The sequence below is a fragment of the Mya arenaria genome, chromosome 17, assembly GCF_026914265.1.
Source record: "Mya arenaria isolate MELC-2E11 chromosome 17, ASM2691426v1".
In the NCBI taxonomy this organism is placed as follows: domain Eukaryota; kingdom Metazoa; phylum Mollusca; class Bivalvia; order Myida; family Myidae; genus Mya; species Mya arenaria.
This window is the reverse complement of record NC_069138.1, coordinates 24,923,828-24,944,666: the sequence shown is the minus strand read 5'-3', so window position 1 is coordinate 24,944,666 and position 20,839 is coordinate 24,923,828. Positions and strand designations below refer to the sequence as shown.

At 35.8% G+C, this 20,839-nt stretch overlaps 1 protein-coding gene across 2 annotated transcripts in view; it reads right to left on the bottom strand.

Moving 5' to 3' along the window:
- Window positions 1-20,839, bottom strand: part of LOC128224498 (putative helicase mov-10-B.1) — a 54,209-nt gene that overhangs the window by 7,403 nt on the left and 25,967 nt on the right. For both annotated transcript variants that reach the window (XM_052934348.1, XM_052934347.1), the window contains exons 9-18: window positions 17,973-18,115; window positions 16,641-16,808; window positions 13,030-13,174; window positions 8,715-8,891; window positions 7,658-7,761; window positions 6,971-7,179; window positions 6,213-6,510; window positions 5,578-5,689; window positions 3,431-3,625; window positions 2,955-3,043 (exon numbers count right to left, since the gene is read on the bottom strand). In XM_052934348.1, the coding sequence (XP_052790308.1) occupies window positions 2,955-3,043; window positions 3,431-3,625; window positions 5,578-5,689; window positions 6,213-6,510; window positions 6,971-7,179; window positions 7,658-7,761; window positions 8,715-8,891; window positions 13,030-13,174; window positions 16,641-16,808; window positions 17,973-18,115 (1,640 nt within the window). The remainder of the gene's footprint in view (window positions 1-2,954; window positions 3,044-3,430; window positions 3,626-5,577; window positions 5,690-6,212; window positions 6,511-6,970; window positions 7,180-7,657; window positions 7,762-8,714; window positions 8,892-13,029; window positions 13,175-16,640; window positions 16,809-17,972; window positions 18,116-20,839) is intronic.

The following is a 20,839-nucleotide window of genomic DNA, read 5'->3' as shown; positions in this document are numbered from 1 at the left end:
GGCCAAGATTTCATGTCAATTTCCCTTGCTGATCCTTCAACCATCCGTAAAAGCTGCACTCTCACAGATATACCGTTTTAGCATCTTTTTTATTGTTTGTCTTGGAAAGAGCAAATTTTTGCGTAAATATCTGTGAGTGCAAACCAACTATAAAAGATTTCCGATAAAAGATCAGATTGCAGATTTTCATATTTCTGTTTGAAAATTTATGTTTTATGGCTTAAACTAACGGTTTTAAGAAAAATGCATAAAATATCAATTTATGAACTTAAATGTTAAAATCTGTGATCTAGTTATTTGTCAGCAGTCTTATATACTTAGAAACTGGTTTTCATGCACTGTCGCAAAAATTGGCTCGTTCCAAAACAAAAAGTAAAAAAGTAAAAACGTTCAATCCATGGGAGTGCAGCTTTAACATCCCTATTCTCAATGAACCTGCAACACTGACACAAATATATTAAGGAACATTTCTGTGAAAATATGAGTCTAGCAAGCGATTTCCCCTGAGAAATGTTCGGTTGTTATTGCCAGAGTTCTACATGAAAATAGTTCATTTTATTGAATCTAAAAAAAGAACTATCCATGAAACATTCATGTAAAATTTGCTTTTAATTGCTCTAATGGTTAAGGAGAAGTTAATTGAAGGAATAAGTCTACCAAACCAGCTCACACTGAAGCTGTTCGTGCTCAGGTGAACAACACTAGAAGCCAAACGATGACATTTGTCATTTGAAGCCCATTAAAAGAGCCGTTGACACTGCCATAATGCTTTACAATGTAGTTGCAACACAGAATTACATAAAGTTGAACAATACATTGAACATACGATACTACCCCTTATCATGAGTTCACCCATGAACTTTCATGGCAAGATTTTTTTTTAAATCCCATAATGCATGGTAAAGATACAACCCGGACAAGATTCAGTCTTGAACAGTAATATCAACAATAATCATTTCGACATTTAATCTCTAAGTGTGACCTTGACTTTTGAACTACAGACCTAGGAGTTGCCACTTTATCGTCATAAACATTAATGTCCAGTTTCTTCGAAATGTTGTAATGTTTGGTTAAGAGACGGCCCAGACAAGGTACAGGGCAGTCCTACCAAGAGTACTCATTTTAAACTATTAAGTGTGAACTTGACCTTTGAGGTATAGACCTGGCTATTCATCATGGTAAACCTTTATGGCAAGTTTTTTGAGAATCCTATCATGCATGGTCAACATACAGCCCGGACAAGGTTCAGTCAGGACAAACAGATGAAGAGTTGGACGAACGCACATACATGGAACTGCTATTTTGAAATCTATATCTCACGTAGTTGGGGATTGGAATATTCAAGTAGGATAGACAAAAATCAATGACAGTCGTACCCCATTTATTTTTTTAATCCACAGGAAAATACAACATACATGTAGTTTATTTGTTGTTGTTTTTAACTCATATTGTTTTTGCCAAATAATATTTTCAGGTTTAACAATAGAACCATTTCATGCATGCATTCTCTATGATGCTGCATCCAACCTCAACTTCAACATAACTCCACAATTGTGATGCCTTAACATAAAATCTTCATCAAGTAATTAACTTTTGATGCATGCAAAACCAACATTATTGATAAGAAGTGTGTTAATACTTCTTATGCCACTAATTTATCTGCTTACTTTATAATCTTTGGACAGTGATGAAAAATGTTTTAAATTCATCAACAGCTGAAACTTAAAAGTCAGGAACACGTTCTCATTTTTAACCTTAAAAAATTCTGTGCTTAGAAGGTTACATGTCCCTACTGTCATTTCCCTATCAAACTTGGAGTTACTTTTTGGAAGCCTTGTGAGATAAATAAGAACCATTTATCCCATTCAGCAAGCCTGTAAAGTATGCCAAATTTGATGATTAAACATGAAAGTTTGTGCGGTAAGCGAAGTCTTAAGCACGCGGATGAAGAATCAGCGATCAGTATCCACTGCATTGTAGATGTATAGCCACCCTGGTTTGTGAATGGAGAAATTGGTCCACTTAACACGTGGCTTTAATTCATCTATATACAACTTTGGACAGGAATGAAGAATGTTTGATTCTCGTAACGGGTATGTTATGTTGCAAAGTTCAACACAAAAGAATACATTTTATTTTATAATCTTGGAGAATCTTGTTTTTAGAACATTTGATTTTGAACTTCAGTTTTCTTAATATTAAACAGACCGAATCTATTCTTTATCTACTAAGATCTGTGGAACATAAATCAAATAAAGCTTTGAATAGTTGTTGCCTTTTATTCTGCATTTTATCATATTAACGCATCACATGACCAATTCATTATCACTTGACTTTCATCATTTGCACCTGTCATTTTATACAATAGGGTATGATTTTAATTACTGTTTATGCAAGGTCAGTAGCCTGACCAGGTGCTCTAAAATGGTGGCGATGGGAAGCTTTTTCATCAGAACAAATTGTTTGTTTTTTTAGTTTAGAGTTAAGGTAAGCCTTGTTCCATGTTACAGTATCAGAAAACAGACCCCTAAAAAGACCACTGGTGCGTCTATTAGGGCATACGCATTTTATAAAACATGTACGGTATGTAAAAACTACGGTACTAGTCTGAAGAACCTGCCCCTTCCAGAACAAAGCATAATCAGACTTTCTTTCCAAAACAAACGCTGAAATTAATGGTGATGCCTTGGTTGAAAAGAAAATGATTTTTTTTCCATATGACAGTATGTTTTAAAGCCATTAAGTAAATAATTGTATACAACTGACCTCTTCATTGTAAATGTCAGGGTCATTTGAAGGCAAAAATACTCCAACTGTCTATTTTTTTCCATTTACCCGGTATGCTGCCAGTTCCATATCAGTTTTAAAATAAGGCCAACTTCAAGCTTATCAAAAGGCTATCATAAAATATCTTGACCGTTTTTCAATAAATGGATGAGATAAAATCAACCTACTTTTTCCAGATTTTGTCCTGCTCCAATGTGACTGGGTTGCCAATAACAATAAGCAGCGCTCTAGCCCGCGTCACTGCCACATTGAACCGCTAAAAATAAAGTACAAAATTTATTTGTTGGGCCTTTTATTACAAAAAAAGATTTTTCTCAATTTTCTGTATTCTGAGAGCTTTCTGTCGGTCATTACAAAATGGTGAAAACCTAACCTTGGGAAAAAACTTGCTTCAGTAGAATTGTTTTGGCATAATTATTTTCCTATGGTAGTAACTGTACACTTGAACCTTGACAGAAGACTGGTCAAGAGGTATAGGTGTCCACCCCTCAGCCAGGATCAGTCCCTATCAAGCTGAAGTTATCTTGGCCCCTTAAAAATGGACACCAGTACTGGTTTCTACCAAGGAAATGGACTCCAGCAAGACTCCATAAGCTTACAGCTCTCATCAAAATCAAGTTAAAAGAAAATAGTGTAAACTAACCTTAGGGTTTTGGAGAAAACCTAGCCTATTTACAATGTCCTGGTCCATGTACGCTGAGTCCTTACAGCTGCGAACGGTGGAGATGATGATGACCTTGAACTCCTGACCTTGAAACTCCTCCACTGATCCCACCATTATGTCCCCATGGTGAATTCCGTGACCTTTGATCCTGATCATCTTCCGTATTTTATCAACCTGTATCAAAGACGTTGTAATTTGTGGTTATGTGTAAATAATAATGCAGGTTACCTGTTTTCTGTATGTTGAGATAATGCCGATATCAGAGGGCTTCAGTTTGTGGTTATGTGTAAATGATGATGTTGGTGGTTACCTGTTTTCTGTATGTTGAGATAATGCCGATATCAGAGGGCTTCAGTTTGTGGTAATGTGTAAATGATGATGAGGGTTACCTGTTTCCTGTATGGTGAGATAATGCTGATATCAGAGGGCTACAGTTTGTGGTTATGTGTAAATAATAATGCAGGTTACCTGTTTTCTGTATGGTGAGATAATGCCGATATCAGAGGGCTTCAGTTTGTGGTTATGTGTAAATAATAATGCAGGTTACCTGTTTCCTGTATGGTGCAATAATGCTGATATCAGAGACTTTAGTTTGTGGTTATGTGTAAATAATAATGCAGGTTACCTGTTTTCTGTATGGTAATATAATGCCGATATCAGAGGGCTTCAGTTTGTGATTATGTGTAAATAGTAATGCAGGTTACCTGTTTTCTGTATGGTGAGATAATGCCGATATCAGAGGGCTTCAGTTTGTGGTTATGTGTAAATAATGATGCAGGTTACCTGTTTCCTGTATGGTGAGATAATGCCGATATCAGAGGGCTTCAGTTTGTGGTTATGTGTAAATAGTAATGCAGGTTACCTGTTTTCTGTATGGTGAGATGATGCTGATATCAGAGGGCTTCAGTTTGTGGTTATGTGTAAATAATGATGCAGGTTACCTGTTTCCTGTATGGTGAGATAATGCTGATATCAGAGGGCTTCAGTTTGTGGTTATGTGTAAATAATAATGCAGGTTACCTGTTTCCTGTATGGTGAGATAATGCCAATATCAGAGGGCTTCAGTTTGTGGTTATGTGTAAATAGTAATGCAGGTTACCTGTTTTCTGTATGGTGAGATGATGCTGATATCAGAGGGCTTCAGTTTGTGGTTATGTGTAAATGATGATGAGGGTTACCTGTTTTCTGTATGGTGAGATAATGCCGATATCAGAGGGCTTCAGTTTGTGGTTATGTGTAAATAGTAATGCAGGTTACCTGTTTTCTGTATGGTGAGATGATGCTGATATCAGAGGGCTTCAGTTTGTGGTTATGTGTAAATAGTAATGCAGGTTACCTGTTTCCTGTATGGTGAGATAATGCCGATATCAGAGGGCTTCAGTTTGTGGTTATGTGTAAATAATGATGCAGGTTACCTGTTTCCTGTATGGTGAGATAATGCTGATATCAGAGGGCTTCAGTTTGTGGTTATGTGTAAATGATGATGCAGGTTACCTGTTTCCTGTATGGTGAGATGATGCTGATATCAGAGGGCTCCAGTTTGTGGTTATGTGTAAATGATGATGCAGGTTACCTGTTTCCTGTATGGTGAGATAATGCCAATATCAGAGGGCTTCAGTTTGTGGTTATGTGTAAATAATGATGCAGGTTACCTGTTTCCTGTATGGTGAGATAATGCTGATATCAGAGGGCTTCAGTTTGTGGTTATGTGTAAATAATGATGCAGGTTACCTGTTTTCTGTATGGTGAGATGATGCCGATATCTGAGGGCTTCAGTTTGTGGTTATGTGTAAATAGTAATGCAGGTTACCTGTTTTCTGTATGGTGAGATAATGCTGATATCTGAGGGCTTCAGTTTGTGGTTATGTGTAAATAATGATGCAGGTTACCTGTTTCCTGTATGGTGAGATAATGCTGATATCAGAGGGCTTCAGTTTGTGGTTATGTGTAAATGATGATGCAGGTTACCTGTTTCCTGTATGGTGAGATGATGCTGATATCAGAGGGCTTCAGTTTGTGGTTATGTGTAAATAATGATGCAGGTTACCTGTTTCCTGTATGGTGAGATAATGCTGATATCAGAGGGCTTCAGTTTGTGGTTATGTGTAAATAGTAATGCAGGTTACCTGTTTCCTGTATGGTGAGATAATGCCAATATCGGAGGGCTTCAGTTTGATGCCACCCTTCTGGTATTGCAGCAGTTCCTTGAGATATTTGTCCACCTGGGAGACCTCATCCCTGAAAACACCAAACAATAATTTTTTTGCACAACTCTGGTAAGAAGATTGGTTTTTGTTTTATATTTATTTCAGAAAAGATATCTCTTCCCATGTTTCTTAACAATTTAATTGGCAAAAATAATTGTTAGTACAAAATGAGTTCAAACAGGAAATGATGTCATGAACATATAATAATTTGTGATGTCATCTTACAAGATATGACGTCCTAATTTAAAAAAGCAGCAAATTTCATAAAAAAACCCATGTGTTTGTGTTGTGATTCTTACTAAATATCGTCTTATTAGTATACAGATGTACCTTGATTGTTTTAAATTAAAAATAATCTAGACATTCGTCATAATATAAGACACAATTTTATTTAATTGTCCAGGAAATATGTTAGTCAGCTCGCCACAGGCTTGTTTACTAACATATTTCTTTAACTCTTTGAATAAAATTGTGTATTATAGATTTGACCAACTTCATTATTTTTAAAACTACAGCAATGAAATTTGGACCATGAGTTCAGGTATGCGTCTCACCTGTTAAACCATGAAGGGCTGTCTTTCTCTCTCTCATCTGTGCCAAACACGGAGTGAAAGATAAGGGGGAACTTTTTGTTTGGCAGGAAATCTTTGTTCAACATTGAATTGAGAATCATCTCATCTCCTGCAGCAATCAGCTCGCCATCGTAGAAGAGAGCTCGTGGCACGTTGATTATGTCATCATGGGAACGGTAGTTACGCACCAGCTTTGTGATGTATTGGTTGTCGTACGCTCTGTCTTCTCCACGTTTGTATTCCTCAATGTCTCGCATGATTCGCTCCATGAATGACACATCTATAATGTGAGGCTCAAAACCATACACTTCCTATCATGATTATAACATTTAATAACAACAATAGCATTCCCCAAATGACATCTCTCAGATTAATACAACATTAAATAAGATACTCATACATAGCATGGGCAGAGATCTTCCTAATAAAAGCTTAATGTAGACTCTTCTTTGCTCATAAGGCTGGTTGAAACTCAAAACATTCAAGGCCGAATTCAGGCCTACATGGTTAAAATCATAAACATCATAAAGCCTTATTGGAAAGAATGATGTGTCATCTAGGCATGTAATGTAAAAAATAGAGTTATCACTGAATGTGATAAATACCCCAAAATGGGCCATTTCGAATCGTCACATGTGTAAGGTTGGTTTTATAACCATTGATTTCATGACTATAAATATATATAAAAAGTGATTATAAAGTCATGATAATCATGTCTATAACCTGCTAAGCTATCCTACCTAGCCCAGCAAAGATAGCAATGGGCGCCCTGAGAATTGGTCCCAACTGCTTGGGGTCGCCCGCAATGACCAGCTGACTACATCCAGCCCTGTCCCAGGGGTCCAGAAGCCCAGAAATGGGTACCAGACACTCGGGCTCAACTGCGTGGGCTCCCTCATCTATGAAGATGTGTGTGTAGTGGTTCTTGGGGAATGAGGCTGTCACCAACCTGAAGCAAAGAAATGCTTTTTCATGCATTGTAATAAAACTTTATTTCAAGTGTTTCTATAAATTTTGCACTCTTATTAGTTATCATGCATATATATTTATAGAATGGTTTATTTTTATCAAATGCGGTGTAATTGTATAACATCATGAATTGCATTTTGTATTGTGTTATCCGCAAACTTATGTCACTTGGCATCATGGCATTTGAACTTCATGTCAACATCACTTATGTTGTATATGTGAGTTAGGTAAAAGGATCAAACCAGATACAACGTGTAATTTCCGACACCATCTTAAAAAGACAGTAATCATGCATATATTAATTATATACAATGGTTTGTTCTTACAAATTTGTGTGCTTGAATCGCAAATAAAACTCCTAAAGATTGAGTCAGTGAATTGATTCTAAAAGAACCTGCTTATCAACTTTATCAGTGAATGAATCACGCATTAAATGCAAAGTTAATAAAGCAGTCAACCTGCCAGCTGTCATCAGAGTGACCACCAGAACTCGGTAGCCTTTGACCTCAGTTTTGGTTGGGTAGAAGAAATCAACTGGATCATAGTTTAACTGTTTGGACTCCTGAAACGTTCAACAATGTTAGTTTTCTAACTTCTTACCTTCATTTGAGAAATTATGTTAAAATCTTAAATTTAAATAACGTTTAAGCCGCACTTTTACAGATTTACAACTTTTTTATTTTTTGTCTTAGAAAGAGCAAATTTTTGCATAGATATCTGCAAACCAAGATCGCTGACAAAAAATCAGATCTTAGATTTTCATATTTTCGTTCGAAAATTGATGTTTTATGACTTAAACCGTTACTAATGGTTTAAGAAAAATGCAAAAAAAACAATTTTTTAACTTAAATATAAAAATCTGCGATCTAATTTTTTGTCAGCACTCTTATATAACTGGTTCTCATGGATTTTCGCAAAAATTGGCTCGTTTCAAGACAAAAAATAAAAAAATGACAAAACGTTCAATCTGTGAGAGGGCAGCTTTAAAGCCACAATTATTTCCGCCTTACCCGATCTCACAAAAATATCAGTGACCTATAAGTTTAGCCTTTCTGTTGTTCTATTCATTTTTCATTACTGAATTAGGGGTAAAAGGAATTAGAAAGAAACACAAAAAGACAACTATTCCCCCCACACAATGAAATATGGGTTTGGTTGGGCCAAACACATGATTTTTTAATTGTGACCTAAACCTACAAATTATTTCAAATATTTATCAAGCAGATTACAGGCACAATTTCATCCTGGGTTAATATTTCGAAAAATAACTGAGCATTTCTACACAGGGTCAAAAAAATCCATTTTTAGTTTTAAGCAGTTACAAGTACAAACATTTGTAAACTTCAATACATCAGCCTAAATGTGTGCGTTCACAAGTATTTAACTTTACATAATGAATGCTGTCTGGATTTGTCCTTCAAGTCCACAAAGATTACAGTATTAATTGCTATGAGGAAATACGGTAGTAAACAACATTAGATATGTCTGTTCTTTAATTGAGTTGTATTCACCTACCTTGATAACATTTGGTACACTAGCATATGCCCTGGAAACGGCGTACAGACGAAAGATGTCTTGTTTTTTTACTGGTCCCCGCAGACTGGTGCTGATCAACTTCTTGAAAACGAGATCAGCCGCTGTGTTCTCCGGACAACACACCAGAATCCGGCTGTTTGTCTGCCCATGGTATACCTGCACAAAAAATATTCCGATCAAACTGCCTGTTATATGTAAACATGTATATCATACAACCACCTGTGATATGTAAACATGTATATCATACAACCACCTTTGATATGTATACATGTATATCATACAACCACCTTTGATATGCATACATGCATATCATACAACCACCTGTGATATGCATACATGCATATCATACAACCACCTGTGATATGCATACACGCATATCATACAACCACCGGTGATATGCATACACGCATATCATACAACCACCGGTGATATGCATACACGCATATCATACAACCACCGGTGATATGCATACACGCATATCATACAACCACCGGTGATATGCATACACGCATATCATACAACCACCGGTGATATGCATACACGCATATCATACAACCACCGGTGATATGCATACATATCATACAACCACCGGTGATATGCATACACGCATATCATACAACCACCTGTGATATGCATACACGCATATCATACAACCACCTGTGATATGCATACACGCATATCATACAACCACCGGTGATATGCATACACGCATATCATACAACCACCGGTGATATGCATACACGCATATCATACAACCACCGGTGATATGGATACACGCATATCATACAACCACCGGTGATATGCATACACGCATATCATACAACCACCGGTGATATGCATACACGCATATCATACAACCACCTGTGATATGCATACACGCATATCATACAACCACCTGTGATATGCATACAAGCATATCATACAACCACCGGTGATATGCATACACGCATATCATACAACCACCGGTGATATGCATACACGCATATCATACAACCACCGGTGATATGCATACACGCATATCATACAACCACCGGTGATATGCATACACGCATATCATACAACCACCGGTGATATGCATACACGCATATCATACAACCACCGGTGATATGCATACACACATATCATACTTATCTTGTACCAAGTTTCATTTGAATTTTTTGCATGGTTTTCAAGATATGGCCAAAGTCAAAGCTTTTGCACACTGTTGCCAACCATACCAAGGCAATGACATACCTCGACCTTATTCCTTTAAAATACAGACATGCTAAAAGTCAGTGTTTGCGCTGATGATGCAGTTCAGTGACATTCACACAAACAGCAAGAAAGCAATAATGTATTTATTTTGTACACTGAATTTATTGGACATGGAAAATAAAAGAAGATTATGTCTGCTCAATAATAATCAGAGGTTGTTTAACAAAAATTATATAGAATCTCAGAAGATCTCTTGTAATGTTTGTCCTGGTACATCCCATGTTTACACTCATTTCATTGATATAACTGTTATGAGTATTTAAATCAGGGCATCTCTGTTTCAGGTCAGTACAGTAACTAGAACACTGCAAGCAAATGCCAATGTTCTTCCTTCTTTTTTCAGTAAATAAAGGGACATAACTGAATAAGCCAGAATTATAGGCCTGGCTGAAAATGTGCATATTTACTTTGACAACACACACACTAACTATCCTTTGAATATCTTCAAAGTATGAAAAACCTACAACCTAACCAAGGTTATCGCAATATCGCAACAGGTTTTCTTTGAAAAAAAAAAAAAACAACAAAAGACAAGCTAAAATGTATACGCCAATACTCTAATCTTATCTTTTCTTATGATGTATAATTCCATTTTAGCCAATATTATTATTTAAACTCCCATCTTATCTAATCTTATCTTATGATGTATAATTCCATTTTAGCCAATATTATTATTTAAACTCCCATTTTATCTAATCTTATCTTATCTTATGATGTACGAGGGCATAGCCAGAAGTTCGTGGAAAAGCTTGATAAAGTGAAAACATTATGCAGCATATCTTTAAAACTTTCATACAATAATAATCAGGTAATTTGAAATTAGGAATGTGAGTTTCATCGTATAGCATGTTATTATGACAACGTAGTGATCACTATGGAAACAGGTGGTCGCAGTTGCTAAAATAACCCATGACAATATCTTGTTTTGTTGACCACTCACATTGAAACCAATAATACGGCGCGAAAGTTTGCACATTTGACATTACTTCAATAACGTGTGATGACGTGAAGTTTTAAGTCAGTGTATTTGTTTGTTTATTTCAAAGGAAGCATTTTAGACTGAACGGTATAGTTAAATTTTGTTTAAAATGATGCCAGAAGACAGATCGAAAACACGGGCAGTGATACAGTTCTGTGTGAACCTAAGAAAAAACCCATCGCAAACACTTTAACTGAAGAATGAAGCATCCAGTGAAACTCCAGTGAAGCGTATGCTCGTGTACAAGTGGCACAAGCGGTTCAGTGAGGGGCGGGACAGCATTTGTGACGACGTGAGGTCTTGGCGACCGGTTTCACAAACTACGGAGAGTGACGTCAACGCCATGAAAAACATCGTTGACGCTGATCGTCGAGTCACTCTTATGAAATATGCAAGATGTTGGACATGAGTTATGGGTCGGTACGGAGGATAATGAAAGTCAGTTTGAAAATGAGTCAAGTGAGTGCGGGTTGGGTTCCACGGCTGCTGACAGAAGATGAGATGAGCAAAAGAGTACAAGAATCATGCCGATTCTTAGCTTGGTACGAAAAGGAAGGAAACCGTTTTCTTGAGAAGATAGTCACTTGCGATGAAACCGTGCTGTTTTATTATGACCCTGAGACAAAACAGCAAAGCAGTCAATGGAAGACTACCAGTTCCCCGCCTCCGAAGAAGGCACGATCATGCAACTCGATAGGAAAGCATATGTTCATTGTCTTCTTTGATGTGCACGGTGTTATTCTACTTCATGCAGTTCCGCAGGGCCAATCTGTGACGGGTGCTTACTATTCTAAGGTAAAGTGATATATAACAAAATTCATTTTTATCAATATTTAGATCTTGATTAAATCTGTATAAAACAATGTTTAAAAAAGTTTATGATTAATAATATGGGATTGAATAAGTGTTAGTTTTAATTATGGTATTTGATGAAGTACGCAAAACGCACTATGTCAAATGCATTATGTTATAAGCCTCAGTTATGTTCTCCATTTAAGGTTTTGAGGCGTGACTTGTACAGGGCGATGGCATTAAAGAGACCACAGATGTTGCATGAAGGGTGGATTCTTCACCAGGATAATGCACCAGCGCATAGATCGGAGGAGGCCAGCTTGAAGCAGAGATTCTTCCCCCTCCCCTTATTCGCCGGACCTAGCACCATGCGATTTTGCCCTATTTCCAAAACTTAAATGTGAACTGAAAGGTAAACGCTTCAATGACTTTCAGGAACTACAGAGTGAAGCTCAGACACGCCTGTATTCTTACAAGTCAGAGTGGTTCAGTGACATTTACCGACAGTAGGTTGCGAGACATCGACGTTGTATTGCGGCAAACGGCTCTTACTTTGAGAAGTTATGATGTTGACGTCAGATTCTGACGTTTGAACTGCGGGGGCTATGCTGACCTCATGTTAATAAAAAAAGTTGTAGTTTCCTTTATATTGTATGTGTCAGTTTGAAATTTTTATATGTCATTTACAGCTGAAATAGATTTTATAGCGAGCTGACGTTCGTTGAAAAATGTTAAAATGTGTTTATTTAATTTAGCAATTCCACGAACTTCTGGCTATACTCTCGTATAATTCCATTTTTTAAATATATTATTATATAAACTCCCATTTTATCTAATCTTATCTTATCTTATGATGTATAACTGCATTTTAGTCAATATTATTATTTAAACTCCCATTTTATCTAATTTTATCTTATCTATGATGTATAATTCCATTTAAAATATATTATTATATAAACTCCCATTTTATCTAATCTTATCTTATCTTATGATGTATAACTCCATTTTAGCCAATATTATTATTTAAACTCCCGTCTTATCTAATCTTATCTTATGATGTATAATTCCATTTTAAAATATACTATTATCTGAAATCCCATCATATCTAATCTTATCTTATCCTCTGATGTATAACTCCATTTTAGCATAGTATATTTTTATCTAAACTCCCATTTATCTAATATTATCTTATCTTATGATGTATAATTCAATTTTAGCCTGTATTTTCTCTCAACTCCCATCTTATTTCATCTTATCTTATCATCGCACCTGTCTGATGGCCTCAGTGACTGTGACTGTCTTGCCAGTACCCGGTGGACCAAAGATGATATATGGTGCCGGTCGACTGGTTCCCTGCACTATATTCTTAACTGCTGTCTGCTGTTCAACATTCAAGTTCTGGTCAAACCACGACCTGAAAAGTGGGATGTTATTTTTGAAACTTCAAAGATAAAGAAATATTTGTTTTTTGTTAAATTGATAACCTATGATGTCCAAAAGGAAGTACCGGTAAAAGAAATAGTAATAAAATTAATTATTATTTGATAAATCAAATCATTTACATTTACAGTCGAGCTTCGATATGTCGACGTCGGATAAGTCGACTTTCCGGTTATGTCGACCTTTTTTCCGGTCCCGAATTTATTCCTTCTTATTCTATATAAAATAAATCTGTTTGTGTTGATTTTTTTATCTCGACTTTTTCGCTATGTCGACCTCGTTTTTCAGTCCAAGTGGTCGAATTTCACACATTTCCTATGTTCTTTATGTCGAACTGTAGATCGAGACGTAGGTGTGAAAATATTCATGACGGTTTGCGGCATGTCGAAAAAAATACCGTGCGTGTCAATATAACAAACAGTCATAATTGGGGGATACAAAAATGTAATTGGTTAAAGTGCGAATAATTAAAGTTGTTTGTTTATGTATTTAACTAAAGAGACATTTATTGCTCAAGCTCTTTTTGGTATTGTATAAAACATGAACATTTTATTGATTAGATATCAATCCCGAATGGGAACAGAAAGAATAACTTCAAAATGTCAAATGTTAGTTCCACTGCTCTGAATGCTTTTTGAGATTGTGCTATATTGCTGTGTATAAACGAAACACGAATGTGCTATTTTATAGTTAAGTTGTTGTCATGTGTGCTATACCGTTTTCTTACAATGTACAAATGTATGCAATTGTGGTTTTATATGTGTTTGGTTTGATCCATAAACGTAAAAGAAAGAAATTTGACACAAATAATTCTTCTTTTGTTTCACTTTATTTTTCAATAATAAGTTTGCTGTTTTCACAACGAAAATATGTAACAAGACTGTTCAATTGTGGATGTTAACATCAGACAATCCAACTCAAACGCTTTGGGATTGGTGATATTTTTTGTAATTCGGATGAGTCGACTTTTTGTTATCTTGACTTTTTTCACTAGGTCCCGAAAAAGTCGACATAACGAGTTTCGACTGTATCTCAATAACTAATATAGATAATGTAATGAAATTGATTATAATTTGAAACATAAAATCATATACATTTATCTCAATATCTAATATATATATATGTAATGAAATTAATTATAACAGTTGAACACCGTTATTTCGAACACTGTATATCTGAAATTATAGCTGTTTCGAAATTATTTTTCAGTCCAGATTTTGACTCCTTCTTTGTTTAATTAAATTTTTAATCTTTAATCCAAAATCGCAAGTCCGAAATAATCACCATTCCGTAGTAAAAATTACGGTACCGATTTGGTATATCACATCTCTTTATCAATTCTTATTTCAAACTCGATCATGTCATAGGTTTTCACACTATACTTTGAATGCACTCGGGGATCGGCTTGAGGTTACAATGGAGCACAATTAGCGCTTGTTAAAGAACAGCATTGAGCACGCTTATGTTACAAATATCAATGTCAGAAAACGAGCGATTCATTTCGGTGATGTAGAGTGTATATAATTGCTGATTAATACAACCTGAATATCATTTGAAAATGTCTATCTCATCAGATTCAATTGCCGCATTGCTCACTCGACCCGCTCCTGAACAATCCATGCTATGTTCCAAATGCATACATGTGCAGTCATTTTATTTTAAATGTTTTATGTATTTAAAAAAAAGTATAATAACGAATTATTTGTCATTTATTAAACAATAAATCAACAAATATTTTTGTATATGAAAGATCATTCAAACCGAATGTATCATATACTAGTAACGTGTAACCGACATTGTAATTTTCACGACTTAGTATTTCACGTCATCTATAATTGGCATACCATAAATGACTGGGTATAAGACAATAGGGGGTATAAGACGCAGGCAAAAAAATCCTTGAAAAATCCGAGAAAAAAACCTTTTAATCTATGTTTTGGGTTAAGGACGCATAAAAAAAATGTCAAAATCGTCTGCCACGATCGGCTACCATGTTTGTTGACAGTGATGAAAAATTTTTTTTCGTAAAAATGGCGATGGTTATGTTTAAAACCATACAATACTAATACAAAGCAAAATATGTTTTATTGTTTAATCGTTTCATGTTATATAAAAACAACAAATTATTTAAAATTTGTATCTGGATGGCACTGAAAAGTACCTTTTATGACAATTTGTAAGATTTCTTTCTGACAGTATATCGTAAACAATTACCTGTCGAGAATGAAAAGTTTAGTAATGCAAAAACCTTATATTGTACGGGTTTGTTCTAAAATGTCAACACCTTCAGAAAACAATAAAGAATGTGGCAAAGTGTGAAAAGCAAGACCATTATCGCAACAGTTTGTAGTATTGGTATGTTAAACAGCTTTAAAGGCAGTACGAGTTTTTCACACCTTATCGCTGACAAAAAATATTTTGACAGTGCACAGCTTTGCTTCTTTATATGCATGTTTAATTATTATTATATTCAAAACAATATTGAATTATTAATTTTAATAATTTTAAGCGTACAATTATTTTTTTTAAACTATAAAAGTCTTACGATATACCATATCCCGATCTTCAACTGCCGTTTTAACCCGTATATACTAGATCGATATGAGGCGAGTAACATCCCTTTCTAAATAAGTCTGAACAAACGCTCGGCCTGAAATTGACCTCAGAAAAAAAGTTCAAAAGCTGGTTATTAGAAGCAGACATTTTTTTTAAAATCGAAATCTAAGGGAAAAAAGTGCGTTTAATACCCAGTCATTTACCGTACGCAGTCATTTTCTGAAAAATGTTGTCGCGTAATGCCACTGTTCACTTAACTTTCGTGATAGTTCTTTAAGTTCACAACCAACAACAGTTCCCATGTTTAAAGTCTTTATTCTATTATGTTCTTTCTTAAGTATCATATAGTCTATAAGTCTATTCCATGCCCAAAACCTACTCGAACTAACCTTACAACATGCGTTCATATATACTACCTTTTTCGTCTAGCTCTTGACAGGTGTGCATATTTAATTTCTTGTTATATACAAAAAGAACGTATTCTACAGTCATGAACTGTCAAGCTAATTGGACTAATAGCCAGCGGCTATCACGATCTATCAACAGCTAAGTAAATCTACATTTGATAATCATGATGAAATATTTGCTTTTTGTTACAAATAAACTTTGAATTCTAATATTGATTTTTGTTATTACTTTAAAGTGTTTCATACGTAACTTTTATGTTACGTGACACTTTAAAGTGTTTATACGTAACTATGTTTCGTGACAATGTTAATCCAAAATATCCCTATTCCAAAATATTTTTTTGGGTCCCTACGATTTCGGAATAACGGTGTTCAACTGTATTAGAAACATGAAATCATTTACATTTCTCTCGATATAGAAAATGGTTGATGTGAAAAACCCTATGGTATTAAAACTTATGATCATTCTTATTATACTTGGGTGTTACAGGCTCCTTGTCTGGAAACATGGTGGACTGTGTCGGGAACAAAATAGGGGCAACCCCTGCAGAGTTTTTCACCGCCCGATGCATGACCCACAGATTCAGGGGAGAAAATTCAAATCGAATGTCATACTTCTTCTGGTGTATCCATTTATCCCTTAGCCTGGAAAGTAAAGAAAATTATAATTGAAGATAATTTGCATTTTACAAATGCTAATTTAGCACAAATTACGTTTTGGCCAAGTATGCAAGGCTTAAAAGTTCATGATATTGCTTTATTATTTGAAAAAAATGGTAAATAAAAGTTTGGCTTGGTTTTAAATATGCCACATGATCAGTTGTTTATGTCCAAGAAAATTTAGAAATATTCCTTCACACTTAATGAATAAAAAGTTTTCAAGTGGAGCATGTTTGCCAACTCACATACTAGGCCTACCCAGTGAATGTCTCAGCTTAAAGAGGTTTCAACAGCTGAATATTGGTATAAGCTATCAGGGATTCTAACAGCTGATATCAGGGGGTTCTAACAGCTGATAGTAGAGGTTCTAACAGCTGATAACAGGCATTCTAACAGCTTATACCAAGGTTTCTAAGAGCTGTTATCAGGGGGTTCTAACAGCTGATATCAGGGGATCAAACAGCTGATATCAGGGGTGCTAACAGCTGATATCAGAGGTTCTAACATCTGATATCAGGGGTTCTAACAGCTGATATCAGGGGTTCTAACAGCTGATATCAGGGGCTCTATCAGCTGATATCAGGGGTTCTAACAGTTGATATCAGGGGTTCTAACAGCTGATATCAGGGGTTCTAACAGCTGATATCAGGGGGTTCTTACAGCTGATAACAGGGGTTCTAACAGCTGTGTGCATGAAGGCTGAGTAAAAGCTGCCACTATTCCATGCTTGAAAACCTCGAAATGGTCTTTCCATTCGCAAACAATAGTAAATTTAAGATATTCTTATATGCACAAGAGGAGACACAACAACAAAAAGTTTGTAAAAGCAAGCAGTACAATAATTAATGTGTATGCTTATAAACATCACAAACCCTTTCATGCAAATTGCAAATACCTGCTACAACTGGATGCATCCCTAATATGTACGGTCTGAGATAAACAGGCAGACTTTCTCATCACCAAACCATTGTTAACCATTTGAGCCAAGTACAATGTAATTAAAAACAAAAACTATTAATATTTTTGCAGGGCTGTCACTACGATCCAGATTGGAACGTGATTCTATCACCCATGAGAGTAATCACAATCGAGCTTAAGAGTAAGTACAAGCAAAACAATAGTTTTGCAGGACCATTACTACATTCTTACTTGTGTGCGACCCCAAGATGCACCTGTTCCAGCTCCACACGGTGCACAATACCTTGGTAGCGGACTGCACGGTTATCATCGGAGTAGATGTACACGTGATCACCGCGCAGCACAGACGGACGACGCTCCAGTAAACCGGGCACCTACAGACCGCAAGGGTAGCAACGTAACTGTGTACACATGCGTACGTAAATGCAGAGACAAATTATATACTACAAGGGTAGCAAAAATTACATTATTAAACGTAAGTTTGTGCTCAAGCAAAATTACAAACCAAAATGCAGTGAACATGCAAATCAAGACATTAAAATAGCTGTACATAACAGGCAAGGTGCTGAACTATATATTTAATTCCGATTCAATATATATCATGTATATAATATAATGTATATAATAACAATATCGCTATGTATGATATTTATGTTGAATAAAACTAAATATCTTTGTAAAAATATGCGATCACATTTTGTTAATTTACTAAAAACTACCATTGAAACAAGCTTGAGTTCAGTATTCTGATACGTAACTACGGCCACATAGTTAAAATTGCAAAAAGTTCCTAAAAATTACTACTAGTTCATAAGCTTGAATCTTATTAATCAAATTCATAATGTCCATACCTTTTCTATTCAAAATACAAATATGAAGTCCTTCAAACTCTTGAGCCGCAACACTAAAACATTAGTAAAAGCAGAGAAATGTTAGGCTCATTTAGTGCTTGAAAAAACTAGTTTTTGTGCTAGGCCGTTAGACCAAGGTGTTGTGCCATGCTGCTCCTTTGAATGCCGAAAACGCAGTGTGGTTGCTGAAAATTTGGCTTTAAAAACTTATTGTTGTTAAAGTTGAAATGGTATAAGTCATTTTCCAAAAACAAAACAAAAAACATCCCAATAAAAAACACATTTAAAACCAGATTATTTGGGAATGGAGGTGGGTGTTCACACCAAGATAAAGAAGAACTATGCATTACTATCAGATGCCAGGGTATGCAGTTTGTACAAAATGACTTGTCAGATTTTTCAGGGTGCTGTTTTGGGTAAATGTTTAACGGTTACATAATGGTTGTGCACTTTTTAGAAAACAAATACCTTTTCCTCTGTCAGTTCTGGAAAAAACACTAACAAGAGGGCCATGATGGCCCTGTATCGCTCACCTGTAGCTTTGCTAAATAAAGTGAACATTCTGACCTATTATCATAAAGATCCAATGAAAAGTATGGCGCCTAGAGGCCTCTCTTTTATTTGTCCCACTGACCTAGTTTTTTACCCCACATGACCCTATCAGTAGGCAATGCTTCAAACCAAATATTTAAGACCTAGTCCTTGTGGCTTCAGACAAGAAAATTTTAAAGTTTTTTCCTATATAAGCCTATGTAAAACTTGTGACACCCAGGGTGAGGCCTCTTTTCACCACAGGTGCACAAATTGAACAATCTTGGTAGCGGGCCACTAGGTTATGCCACATATAAAATGCCAATGTCTTGTTGGTTTAGACAAGAAGTTTTTTGTTCTATATAAGCCTATGCAAAACTTGTGACTCCCCCCAGGAAAGGGCCTCTTCTCCCCAGGGGCATAAATTGAACAATCTTGGTAGAGGACCACTTGGTTATGATACATACCAAATATTGAATGCGTAGGCCTTGCATTTTCAGACAAGAAGATTTTTAAACACTTTCCTTATATAAGCCTATGTAAAACTTGTGACCCCCTAGGTGGGGCCTCTTATCACTTCAGGGGCATAATTTGAATAATCTCGGTAGAGAACCACAAGGTAATGTGTTCACAAGGTTTTTCTACTAATTGACCTATTGACCTAGTTATTGACGGTAAATGACCCAATATCGAACTTGACCTAGATTTTATAGAGATGATCATTCTGACCAAGTTACATTTAGATTAGGCTTAAGTTGTGACCTCTATTGTGTTCACAAGGTTTTTATACTAATTGACCTAGTGACCTAGTTATTGACCGCAGATGACCCAATATCGAACTTGACCTATATTTTTCTAGAGATGATCATTCTGACCAAGTTGAATTCAGTTAAGCCTAAAATTGTGACCTCTATTGTGTTCACAAGGTTTTTCTACTAATTGACCTAGTGACCTAGTTTTTGACCTGGGTTGACCCAATATGGAACTTGACCTAGCTTATGTTAAGATGATCATTCTGACCAAGTTTCATTAAGATAAGGCTAAAATTGTGACCTCTATTTTGTTCACAAGGTTTTTCTAATAATTGACCTAGTGACCTAGTTATTGACTGCGTATGACCCAATATCGAACATGACCCAGATTTTATAGAGATGATCATTCTGACCAAGTTGCATTAAGATTAGCCTAAAATTGTGACCTCTATTGTGTTCACAAGGTTTTTGTACTAATTGACCTAGTGACCTAGTTATTGACCGCAGATGACCCAATATCGAACTTGACCTAGATTTTATAGAGATGATCATTCTGACCAAGTTGCATTGAGATTAGGCTAAAATTGTGACCTCTATTGTGTTCACAAGGTTTTTGTACTAATTGACCTAGTGACCTAGTTATTGACCGTGAATGACCCAATATCAAACTTGACCTACATTTTATAGCGATGATCATTCTGACCAAGTTGCATTGAGATTAGGCTAAAATTGTGACCTCTATTGTGTTCACAAGGTTTTTCTACTAATTGACCTAGTGACCTAGTTATTGACCGCGGATGACCCAATATCGAACTTGACCTAAATTTTATAGAGATGATCATTCTGACCAAGTTGCATTGAGATTAGGCTAAAATTGTGACCTCTAATGTGTTCACAAGGTATTTCTACTAATTGACCTACTGACCTAGTTTTTGACCCCAGATGACCCAATATCGAACTTGAC